The 12,703-nt window shown below is 42.1% G+C and overlaps 1 protein-coding gene across 2 annotated transcripts in view; it reads left to right on the top strand.

Moving 5' to 3' along the window:
- Window positions 1–12,703, top strand: part of klhl18 (kelch-like family member 18) — a 98,243-nt gene that overhangs the window by 24,500 nt on the left and 61,040 nt on the right. For both annotated transcript variants that reach the window (XM_045693786.1, XM_045693785.1), the window contains 2 exons: window positions 2,396–2,594; window positions 11,423–11,583. In XM_045693786.1, the coding sequence (XP_045549742.1) occupies window positions 2,396–2,594; window positions 11,423–11,583 (360 nt within the window). The remainder of the gene's footprint in view (window positions 1–2,395; window positions 2,595–11,422; window positions 11,584–12,703) is intronic.

Raw genomic sequence — 12,703 nt, 5'->3', positions numbered from 1 at the left:
TGATACAGCCCACAGGAGTGTGTATGAGGTGTTCAGGCCCACAGGAGTGTGTATGAGGTGTTCAGGCCCACAGGAGTGTGTATGAGGTGTTCAGGCCCACAGGAGTGTGTATGAGGTGTTCAGGCCCACAGGAGTCTGTATGTGGTGTTCAGGCCCACAGGAGTCTGTATGTGGTGTTCAGGCCCACAGGAGTCTGTATGTGGTGTTCAGGCCCACAGTAGTCTGTATGAGGTGTTCAGGCCCACAGTAGTCTATATGAGGTGTTCAATGCAGGCCTACATTGCATGAGACTTTTAAATATGTTTTTACATTATGAAGGGCTTGACAATAATTCATGATTTTTCACTTGGTCTGTAACACAATGGTCCAAATATGTGACTGTAAGTTGTATTGTGTTGTATGATGCAAGAAACCACTTGACAAAATAAAATGTTATTACCATAGAGAGAATTAGACAATGTAGGCTACCCCTCTGCCTATTGGCTTTTTGCATATTCAAGCCTGTCTCAAAATACAACACTGCCCCTTTTAATTAAGACAATTAAGTGGCACAGTGGTCTAAGGCACTGCATCTCAATGCTAGCGGCGTCACTACAGACCCTGGTTTGATTCCAGGCTGCATCACAACCAGCCGTGATTGGGAGTCCCATAGTGCGGCGCACAATTGGCCCAGAATTTGTTCTTAACCGACTTGCCTAGTTAAATAAATATTTCCACCGGACTGGCTTTTCAAAGACGCCTTGAAATGTAGCCTACACATTTTGTGCTCTTGTAGGAAGCAGTAACTTCCCATTGCTTACCTATACTTATAACTGGGCTGCTAACTAGCAAAGAATATCAACAATGTGCTCACGAGTGGATCTGAACTGATCTGAAAAGCGCAGATATGTTGATTCGATCACAGAAAAAACATTGCTCCATATAGTGCCATCTAATGGGGCGAACTCGGTGAATTTCAATCTCTTGCATCTCTGTGCGGCATGGCATTTCTTCTGCGCTGCAGTCCTGGAGGAGGTGCGCGGCCACGCGGTTTAGAGGGAACATTGGTGCCTGGCCAAGGGGAACTATTCAGGTTACCTGTAATTATGCAGTCCTAAGGAACTCTGCCATCTGCTGAGATTCCAAATGACAACAAATGTGTTATCATAGATTTTGATCAAAAAATCTTTGAGTTGAATGTCTATTTCAGACTCTAACATCCATAATGGAGGGTGTAACATCCATAAGTTGTTTTTCCTCTCTTAACGTAATGAAATGACAATTTTCAAAATGATCGTTTTTGTGTTTCCTTCCACATGGCAATCCATGTTTTGACTTACAAACTCAGACTTTTGCTAATATATTGAGTCTCCCCAAAAATCTTGTCCTTGTCATGTAACATCCATAACCCCAAGCACACATCAAAATCCACAAAGAAATTATTATTTGATCACAAAATCAACATTTTGCAATGGCCATCACTCTCCGGACTTGAACCCCACTGAAAACTTGTGGTTTGAATTGAAGAGGGCAGTCCATGAGGGCAAATCTGAAGGATCTCAAGCATCTGTAAAGAGTCTGTATAGGGGTCCTTCCCAATGTGTTCTCCAATCTCATAAGACATTTTAGAAAAAGACTCAGGGCCGTTATCCTCACAAGGGGAGGTTGCCAGGGGATTGAAAATAGGAGTAGCAATTATTTTGACACCTTTAAAAAAAAAAAAATACTTAAACATTAGGTCTTTCTCAGAGCAATTGTATTGGTATAAAATAATAACATTTTCCAATTTGTTTGAGCATATTAGCAAAGTATTTGTATAATTAATTTTCTACAGTCTTTTTTGCTCATCTTTATCAAGGGTGCCAGTATTTTTGGACCTGAAAATAAATAAATATATATTTTTTAAAATTTTTATTTACTGTAATATTTTCATTATTTCAAATTTTTATGTACTCTTAGATCATTTTTGTAATAAAAACATTTTCAAATGTAATAAATAATTATGTCCAAAGAAGGGTAGTGCTGTACTCGGCAGCACCACCTTATTTAAAATTCCTGGGGAGAACCCTATTACTAGCAGCACCCAACCCTTGTGGGTGGTAAATCATTGACAATTAATCATTTGATTCCTCATTTCTGCGAATCAAAAATGTGTTTTTCTGTTCAGCTTTTCTCTTTTATATGACAATAATATTCTCAACACTGGAGCATTTATAAAACTCCCAAAAGTCCTTGGCACTATAACCAAATTATTTTTCAATATTGTACACTTAGGGTGACATCTTGCATGAGCAAAATAACCATGACATTTAAAATTAACTGGAAGTTGCGAATAACTAATTTGAACTTTTGCTCTCTCTCTCTCTCTCTCTCTCTCTCTCTCTCTCTCTCCCACACCACCTCTATTTCACCCCAGACTTCACCCTAAGAACTGTCTGGGCGTGCGACAGTTTGCAGAGACCATGATGTGCACAACACTGTACGACGCGGCCAACAGTTTTGTCCACCAGCACTTTGTGGAGGTGTCCGTGTCTGAGGAGTTCCTCAGTCTCAGGCCAGAGGAAGTACTGGAGCTGGTGGGTTGTGACGAACTCAACATCAAAGCGGAGGAGCAGGTCTGTGGCTTTTATTGTCATTAGTGGTTCAAGCAGTGAAACATCGTTAAGCTATACCAAGGGACTCGGTATGCAAATTTGGAAAGCTCAAACCGCCCACCCTGTTTGAGATAGTCACACATTTGGTCAAATCCATTCAATTTAAATACATAGAAAAATAATTTCTCCAACTTCTCAAGAACATTTGCCATGATGGATTTTCCATAATTTTGACTTTTGTGAGCAACACTTGAAACATTTTATCACTCAATCTGTATACAGTGCCTTCGGAAAGTATTCAGACCCCTTGACTTTTTCCAAATTTTTGTTACTTTACAACCTTATTCAGAAATTGATCGAAAAAGTGACAGTGCCCACTTTTTCCTTTTGCTCCAGATAGTTCAAAAGTTCATTAAATATGCTTTTTTTTCTCAGCAATCTAAACACTATATCCCATAATGACAAAGCGAAAACACGGTTTTCGATTATATATTTATTATTATTTACATAAGTATTCAGAACCTTTGCTATGAGACTTGAAATTGAGCTCAGGTGCATCTTGTTTCCATTGATTCTCCTTGAGATGGTTCTGCAACTTGATTGGAGTCCACCTGTGGTAAATTCAATTGATTGGACATGATTCCCACAGTTGACAGTGCATGAATGGAGCAAAGTACAGAGAGATCCTTGATGGAAACCTGCTCCAGAGCGCTCAGGACCTCAGACTGGGGCAAAGGTTCACCTTCCAACAGGACAACGACCCTAAGCACAGGCAAAACAACGCAGGAGTGGCTTCGGGACAGTCTCTGAATGTTCTTGAGTGGCCCAGCCTGAGCCCGGACTTGAACCCGATCAAACATCTCTCGAGAGACCTGAAAATAGCTGTGCAGCAATGCTCCCCATCCAACCTGACAGAGCTTGAGAGGATCTGAAGAGAAGAATGGGAGAAACTCCCCAAATATAGGTGTCCCAAGCTTGTAGTATCATACACAAGAAGAATCAAGGCTGTAATCTCTGCCAAAGGTGCTTCAACAAAGTACGGAGTAAAGCTTCTGAATACTTATGTAAATGTGATATTTCATTATGGGGTATTGTGAGTAGATTGAGGGGGAAAAAAATATTTAATCAATTGTAGAATAAGGCTGTAACCTAACAGTGTGTAAAAAGTCGAGGTGTCTGAATACTTTCCTAAGGCAATCTGTGTGTGTGTGTATGTATGTATGTATGTATGTATGTATGTATGTATGTATACTGTACCAGTCAAATGTTTTATAGCACCTACTCATTCAATGGTTTTTATTTTTTAATATTTTCTACATTGTAGAAAAATAATGAAGACATCAAAACAATGAAGTAACATATATGGAATCATGTAGTAACCGGAAAAGTGTTAGACAAATCAAAATATGTTTTATATTTGAGGTTCTTCAAAGTAGCCACCCTTTGCCTTGATGACAGCTTTGCACACTCTTTACTGTTATTCTACAATGTTGAAAATAGTAAAAATAAAGGAACTGTTGAATGAGTAGGTGTGTACAAACTTTTGGCTGATACTGCATGTGTATAAATAAAACAAATTATAATATGCACAAAACAAATTTAGGCAGCAGGGATCTTGATTCAGGAGGGGATTGATTCTCTGCTGTAACCAAGAAGCTTGACACGTGTGTGTGTGTGTGTGTGTGTGTGTGTGTGTGTGTGTGTGTGTGTGTGTGTGTGTGTGTGTGTGTGTGTGTGTGGTGCGTATGTTATCGTGTGTATGCATGTGCCTGTGTTTGTTGCTTCACAGTCTGTTCCCTAAGGCGTTTATTTTATCTGTGTTTTAAATCAAATTTTACTGCTTGCATCAGGTACGTGTTATGTGTAATAGAGTTCCATGTATTCAAAAAACGTTAATGTCTTCAGAGGCAATTCAGCTTGCAGCAGTCATAAAACCTATAACATCTAAAAATGTAAAATAAATAGCAAAGGATATTTAGAAACAAATAGGCAGGGTAAGTGCAATTTCATAGTGCAATTAGTCCAACATTTGTTACGTTGCAGAATTTCATTCGGAATAAAAGAGAATTTTTTTTTTTTTTTATTATTTTTTTTTATAACCTGCGGTTGTCTGTACCTGTGTCCAGAGGGAAGGAGCTGGAATTCCTAGTGGAGTGGATGGGAAGAGTCAACCGCAATTTTTTTCTCCTTGTGGAGGGCTCTGCCCAGGTAGAGAGATGACAGTTCTTGCTGTTGCTGCCCCATGGTTTTTCCACAAGTCCTGACTATTTTGCCCAACCTATTTTTCTGTGCGGCCTTGATATTCCCCAACCAGCAGGTCAAGCAGTAGGACAGAATGCTCTCAATTAATGATTTAAAAAAGTTCAGTATCCGTAGGCCACAGACTGTATTTCCTTTCTTAAAAATAGCGTCAGTACACTGATCCCAGGACAGCTTGTTGTCAATGACTACCCCAAGGTATTTGTACTCCTCCACTATGTCAATGGGCTCACCTTTTATCAGTGATGGTGTGTGCATGGTAGTGTTCCTTCAAAAGTCAATCACCAGGTCCTTTGTTTTTATGTATTTAATATTAGATGGGATGACGACACCAGACAGTAAAATCATTCAGAGCCGATCCGTGCTCCGTCTCATCTGCTTTGAGAAGACTGACCAAAGCAGTATTGTCAGCATATTTGATCAGGTGGCGCCTTGGGAACCACTCTGGCAGCTGTCTGTATGTATAGTACTGGTGAAAGAACTCTGCCCTGTGGGGTTCCAACTGAAGTAGTGTGCACCTCCGCGTGTGTTGCCAACTCGTAGCTGCTGAGACCTATCAGTTAGGAAGTTGGTGATCCGTGTGATAAGCATAGCATCAAGTCCGAAGTCTCCTCTGTCTGTCTGCGAGGACCAACATAATAATTGTTAAATGCTAAGGAGAAATCTGCAAACATGATACACATGGTTTTACTGCCCTTTAAATGCATGTACAGCAGATGTAAGAGCAAAAGGATGGCATCTGTCCCTCTCTCTGACCGGTATGCAGGTTGGAGGGGGTCAAGAAGGTCTCGGGTGGCTTAATTATGCCTTGATGATCTTTTCAAGAGAGAGGTAAGAGCGACAGGTCTGTAATCATTTGATGCAGATTCGATGAGAGGTTTTTGGGACGGGTACAACAATAGATTGTTTCCAATGTATCCAGGGACTGCTGAAAGAGAGAGAGCAGAAGACACCGCTCAGCCGAGTGGAACAGTGTTTCAAGACAGGACCACTTATGTTATCAGGCCCCGGGTTCTTTCGTGCTCCAGTGCTTTTGAACAATCGTTGTACGACTTCCTAATCGATGACATCCTGCTCCAGACAGGCCAGGGGAGCGGGGTCGACCCCTGTTTCAAAACGGGTGAAGAACATTTTTTTTATTTAACCTTTATTTAACTAGGCAAGTCAGTTAAGAATAAATTCTTATTTACAATGACAGCCTACCTGGGAACAGTGGGTTAACTTGTTCAGGGGCAGAACGGCAGATTTTTACCTTGTCAGCTCGGAGATTCGATCCAGCATCCTTTCGGTCACTGGGCCAACGCTCTAACCACTAGGCTACCTGCCACCCCAGGTTGTGTGCCAGTAGTTCAAACAGAAAGCTTGGTGCATTCAACATGTCAATACTTCTTATAAATACAAGTAGTGATGAAGTAAATCTCTCCTCAACTTTGAGCCAGGAGAGATTGACATGCATATTATTAATATTAGCTTTCTGTGTACGTCCAATGGCCAGCCGTGCTGCCCTGTTCTGAGCCAATTGCAATTTTCCTAAGTCCTTTTTTGTGGCACTTGGCCACACGACTGAACAGTAGTCAAGGTACAACAGAACTAGGGCCTGTAAGACCTGCCTTGTTGATAGTGTTGTTAACCTCTCTTTGGTATGTGGGACCTGACCGTCCCACCTGCGGGACACATTATTCAACACCCAGTGAAATAGCAGGGCGGCAAATTCAAAACCACCAAAATCTCTCAATTCAAATTTCTCACACATACAAGTGTTATACACCATTTTATAGATAAGACCCTCCTTAATCCAACCACATTGTCCGATTTCAAAAAGGCTTTACTGCGAAAGCAAAACATTAGATTATGTTAAGACATCACCTTGACAAGAAAAAACGCACTGCCAATTTCCTAGCAAGAAGAGGCGTCACAAAAACCAGAAATACAGCTAAAATTAAGCACTAACCTTTGATCTTCATCAGATGGCACTCATAGGTCTTCATGTTACACAATACATGTATGTTTAGCTCGGTAAAGTTCATATTTATATCCAAAAACCCCATTTTTACATTGGCCCATAATGTTCAGAAATGTTTTTCCTTCAAAAACTTCCGGTGAATGAGCACATCAATTTATAGAAATACTCATCATAAACATTGATAAAATATTAAACTGTTATTCAAAGAATTATAGATAAACATCTCCTTAATGCAACCGCTGTGACAGATTTCAAAAAAGCTTCATGGGGAAAGCACACTTTGCAATAATCTGTACAGCGTTCAGACAACAGCAGGCAATACAGATACCTGCCATTTTGGAGTCATCTAAAATCATAAATAGCATTATAAATATTCACTTACCTTTGATCTTCATCAGAATGCACTCCCAGGAATCCCAGGTCCACAATAAATGTTGTTTTGTTTGATAAAGTCCATAATTTATGTCCAAATACCTCCTTGTTGTTTGCGCGTTCAGTAAGCTACTCCAAATGTAGGAAGTGCGACGAAAAATCTAAAAAAGTTATATTTACATTCATAGAAACGTCAAACGATGTATAGCATCAATCTTTAGGGCCTTTTTAACAGAAAACTTCAATAATATTCCAACCGGACGATTCCAATGTCTTGAAAAATGTAATGGAACACAGCTAACTCCCACGTGAAAGCACGCCAATGAAGTCATGTCCTTTCCTGAGTCAACTACTTCCAACTTCCTTTGTTCGTTCTCTGTTTACCATAGAAGCCTGGAACAACTTTCTAAAGACTGTTGACATCTAGTGGAAGTCTTAGGAATTGCAAAATGAACCCTAAGTCACTGTATACTGTAAAGGCAATCACTTGAAAAAACCACAACCTCAGATTTCCCACTTTCTGGTTGGATTTTTGTCAGGGTTTTGCCTGCCATATGAGTTCTGTTATACTCAGACATCATTCAAAGTTTTAGAAACTTCAGAGTGTTTTCTATCCAAATCTACTAATTATATGCATATCCTACCTTCTGAGCCTAAATAGCAGGGAGTATACTTTGGGCACACTTTTCATCCGGACGTGAAAATAGCGCCCTCAATCCATAAGAAGTTAAGCTATTTCTGCTTACCTGTCCTGTTTCTGATTACCTGGCTTCCAGCTAACGTCACCCCGTATCTTGCCCGGCTTCTCCGTTGAGTAGCAGTGTGGAGTAGCTAGCTAGCTAGCTAGCTACTTCCCCCCGGGTATTCCAGCTTGTTTTCGCCCATCCGATCTAAACAAATGTCGACAGGTTAACCGACCAAGTCGTCATAGCACGGGGAGGGAAAGCAGCGCAAGCCTAGCAAGCCTTTCCCCTGCAGTTGCAGCCATTTCGTGTCCCAGTCTGATTCACATTGCTTTCAGCTGGGCCCCGGTGTCCTTAAACATAGATCATGGTAGGCCTCGTTCTTGCTCGAGGAAGACGTTGCGAACAAAATCTCAAGAGGGACAGCCATCTTCCCCTCAAGCTCCCAGCATATTCGGAGGACGCCTATCTGTCCTGGGGGGCGGACCTTAAAGATGAATCACGAAGTGAGGATGACGGCATGTCTCTTGCTGCATCAGGCAGCGCCCTCTCTGACCAGGGGAGGTATTACGCCCCTGAGGAAGAGTTCATCTCCTCTGCTCAGCTTGTACTGCCCAGCCAAACTGAGAAGGGAGGGCAGGAGTCAATGGCTGATCTCCCCTTCTTCAAGCCGATCAGACGCGCTGCCTCCAAACTCGATCCTGAGTATTCTTCGTCTCCCACACCTACAGTACCAGTCAAAAGTTTGAACATACATACTCATTCAAGGGTTTTTCTTTATTTTGACTTTTTTTACATTGTAGAATAATAGTAAAGACATCAAAACTATGAAATAATCATGTAGTAACAAAAAAAAGTGTTAAACATCAATGTATTTTATATTTGAGTTTCTTCAAAGTAGCCACCTTTTGCCTTTGACAGCTTTGCACACTCCTGGCATTCTCTCAACCAGCTTCATGAGGTAGTCACCTAGAATGCATTTCAATTAACAGGTGCGCGCCTTGTTAAAAGTTAATTTGTGTAATTTCTTTACTGTTTAATGTGTTTGAGCCAATCAGTTGTGTTGTGACAAGATACAGAAGATAGCCCTATTTGGTAAAAGGTCAGCTCAAATAAGCAAAGCGAAACGACAGTCCATTATTTTAAGACATGAAGGTCAGTCAATCCCTAAAAATGTCAAGGTCTTTGAAAGTTTCAAGTGCAGTTGCAAAAACTATCAAGCGCTATGATGACACTGTTTCTCATGAGGACCGCCACATGAAAGGAAGACCCAGAGTTACCTTTGCTGCAGAGGGTAAATTCATTAGAGTTACAGCCTCAGAAATTGCAGCCCAAATAAATGCTTCAGAGTTCAAGTGACAGACACATCTCAACATCAACTGTTCAGAGGAGACTGCGTGAATCAGGCTTTCATGGTCGAATTGCTGTAAAGAAACCACTACTAAAGGACACCAATAAGAAGGGCCAAGAAGCACGGCCAATGGAAATTAGACCCGGTAAAAATCTGTCCTTTGGTCTGGAGTCGAAATTTGAGATTTTTGGTTCCAACTGCTGTGTCTTTGTGAGACGCAGAGTAGGTGGACGGATGATCTCTGAATGTGTGGTTCCCAACGTAAAGCATGGAGGAGGTGACATGGGGGTGCTTTGCTGGTGACACTGTAAGTGATTTATTTAGAATTCAAGGCACACTTAACCAGCATGGCTACCACAGCATTCTGCAGCGATACGCCATCCCATCTGGTTTGCGCTTAGTGGGATGATCATTTGTTTTTCAACAGGACAATGCCCCAAAACACACCTGCAGGCTGTGTAAGGGCTATTTGACCAAGAAGGAGAGTGATGGAGTGCTGCGTCAGATGACCTGGCCTCCACAATCAACCGACCTCAACCCATTTGAAATACTTTGGGATGAGCCACTCAAGTCACCAGTGCCAGGCTACGGATATGAATGGCATGGAGTTGTTGGGATAGTTCAGAGCCCCCCACCTCAAGACCTATAGCCCTCGTTGGGGTGGGTCAAAGCCACTGTTACCCCAGTTTAGTTATTTAAAGAGTTCCCATCATATCCAGGCCCAGGGGCAGAGGGTGATGGTTCTACATTTTGCCTTTTTAACCATCAACCTCTCAAGGCCAACCTTGTCCAGCCAACAGGCCTGACAGGTCCCCCGTCCCTTCCATGGGACAGGTTGCCCAAATACGCAGTTGCCCCAGAGGGCTCTCTCCACCCACCTATTCCCCTGCTCTGGGTTCCCCCGCTCTTCACAGAAGTCTCCCCCTGGGCAGTCTCCCCCTGGGTCCTGCGTTTCATGGGAGTAGTGCAGTCCACTGCACAGGGTGAAGCGGCCGTGTCCTCAAAGATGAGTGTCTCTTTTGGCCAAGGGAGTGGTACCTAGGGAGGAAGCTCACCAAGGCTTCTTCAGGGGGAGGGGTACACCCCGTCCTAGATTTATGGTACCTCAAGTGTCTGAGTGCGAATGCTAACGCATCGCATGCTGTTAGATTCTATTCGACCGAACGAGTAGTTCACTACTGTTGACCTCAAGGATGCTTAATTCCACATCAGTTTGTCCTGCACACAGGTGATATGATGTTCACCTTTGAGAGCATAGCTTAGGAATTTCTCACCTCCCATTCCGTCTATCCCTGGCACCACAGACATTCAGGAAGTGTGCTGAAGCAACCATAGCCCTAGTCCTAACCTACACCCGGGCTCAGGAAGCAGAGCACACAGCCCTCCTGATGTCGCACCTGCTCACCGTGGAGAGCGCAACAGCTTTTTGCCACAGCTTCTCAGTGTTTTGCCACTGCTTCCCGCTTGGCCTCCTCCTCGTGAGACTTCCAGCGTGCCCCTCTCTAATGCTAGAGAGACCCATCCCTCTTGATGCAGGGCTGCCCCACGGGGAGAATCATACGCAAGTTGGTGACAACAGATGTGTCACTACAGGGAGGTGGGACAGTTCACAAAGGGCATATGGTCAGACCATATCAATGTTCTCCAGCTCTTTCTTTATTTTTATATAACCTTTTATTTAAGGGAGTCCCATTGAGACAAAGGTCTCTTTTGCAAGGGAGCCCTGCATCACAAGACCAGTAACAATTACTAATTTAAAGTTAGACATAAATACTTCAAGGCGGGAGCACAGGAAACTCAAAAACAGTTGTAAAAAAACATGCACATTCCTCTCTAAAGAGGTCTTTGACCAAGTCTTCGAATTGCCCGAAAGGCACCAATGCATCCAACTGTAGGGTATTCTGAAGACATAAGTGAAGTTCAAAGAAACAAAAAGCCATCCCTGTGAGTGGGTATCTCATACTTCTATAGGTTAGTAATGATTTAAGTTAATGCAGGAGTTTTTGCGCAAGAGCTTTATAAATGATCAGACCAATGTTTTGACCTACGCGATACCAATGAGGGCCAGCCCACTTTCTGATAGAGAATGCAGTGATGAGTTCAACATCGTTCGCCTGTGATAAAACTGACTGTGCTGTGGTAAACAGCGTCTAACATGACCGGATTTGAATTCCTAAACTTGTTCCTAATCCTTCTGACATTCTGTGTCCCCTCATTCTAGGTGTTTGAAGCAGTTCTTGCGTGGGTGCGGCATGAACGCGAGGAGCGGGAACCTCGGCTCCCTGAGTTGCTCTCGAAGACCCGTCTGCCCCTTTGTCGACCCCAGTTCTTGGCAGACCGCGTTCAACAGGATGAGCTGGTGCGCTTTTGCCACAAATGCAGGTGACTGACGCTGTTTGTTGCATCTATGTTTTAATGTATGGTTGCTTTAACACTGCCTTCAGAAAGTATTCACACCCCTTGACATTTCCACATTTTGTTGAGCTACAGCCTGAATTTAAAATAGATTAAATTGGAGAGAAAAAATGACATTGGCCTATAGACAATACCCCATAATGTCAAAGTGGAATTTTTTTTCGAAATGTTTACAAATTTAATATAAAATGAAAAGCTGAAATGTCTTGAGTCATTAAGTATTCAAACCCTTTCTTATGGTAAGCCTAAATAAGTTCAGGAGTAAACATTTGATTAACAAGTCGCGTAATATGTTGCATGGACTTACTGTGTGCAATAATAGTGTTTAATATACTTTCTGAATGACTACCTCATCTCTGTACCCCACGCAAACAATTATCTGTAATGTCCGTCAGTCGAGTAGTGAATTTCAGACAGATTCATCCACAAAGACAAGGGAGGTTTTCCAGTGCCTCGAAAAAAGGCCATCTATTGGTAGATGGGTAAAAATAAAGAAAGCAGACATTGAACATCCCTTTGAGCATGGTAAAGTTATTAATTATACTTTGGATGGAGTATCAATACACCCAGTCACTACAAAGATACAGGTGTCCCTCCTAACTCAGTTGGCGGAGAGGAAGGAAACCGCTCAGGGATTTTACCATGAGGACAATGGTGACTTTCAAACAGTTAGAGTTTAATGGCTGTGATAGGAGAAAACTGAAGATGGATCAACAACATTGTAGTTACTCCACAATACTAACCTAAATGACAGTGTGAAAAGAAGGAAGCCTGTACAGGAATACAAATATTCGAAAACATGCTTGTTTGCAAATCTGATACAACACAACTGAGTACCACTCTCCATATTTTCAAGCATAGTGGTGGCTGCATCATGTTATGGGTATGCTTGTAATAATTAAGGACTGGGGAGTAAGAATAAAAAAAGAAACGGAATGGAGCTAAGCACAGGCAAAATCCTAGAGGAAACCTGGTTGTCTGCTTTCCACCAGACACTGGGAGATGAATTCACCTTTTAGCAGGACAATAACCTAAAACACAAGGCCAAATCTACACTGGAGTTGCTTACCAAGAAGACAGTGAATGT

The sequence above is a fragment of the Salmo salar genome, chromosome ssa14, assembly GCF_905237065.1.
Source record: "Salmo salar chromosome ssa14, Ssal_v3.1, whole genome shotgun sequence".
Lineage (NCBI taxonomy): Eukaryota > Metazoa > Chordata > Actinopteri > Salmoniformes > Salmonidae > Salmo > Salmo salar.
Note: the sequence above shows the minus strand (reverse complement) of the source record. Positions and strands in the feature narration are given on the sequence as shown.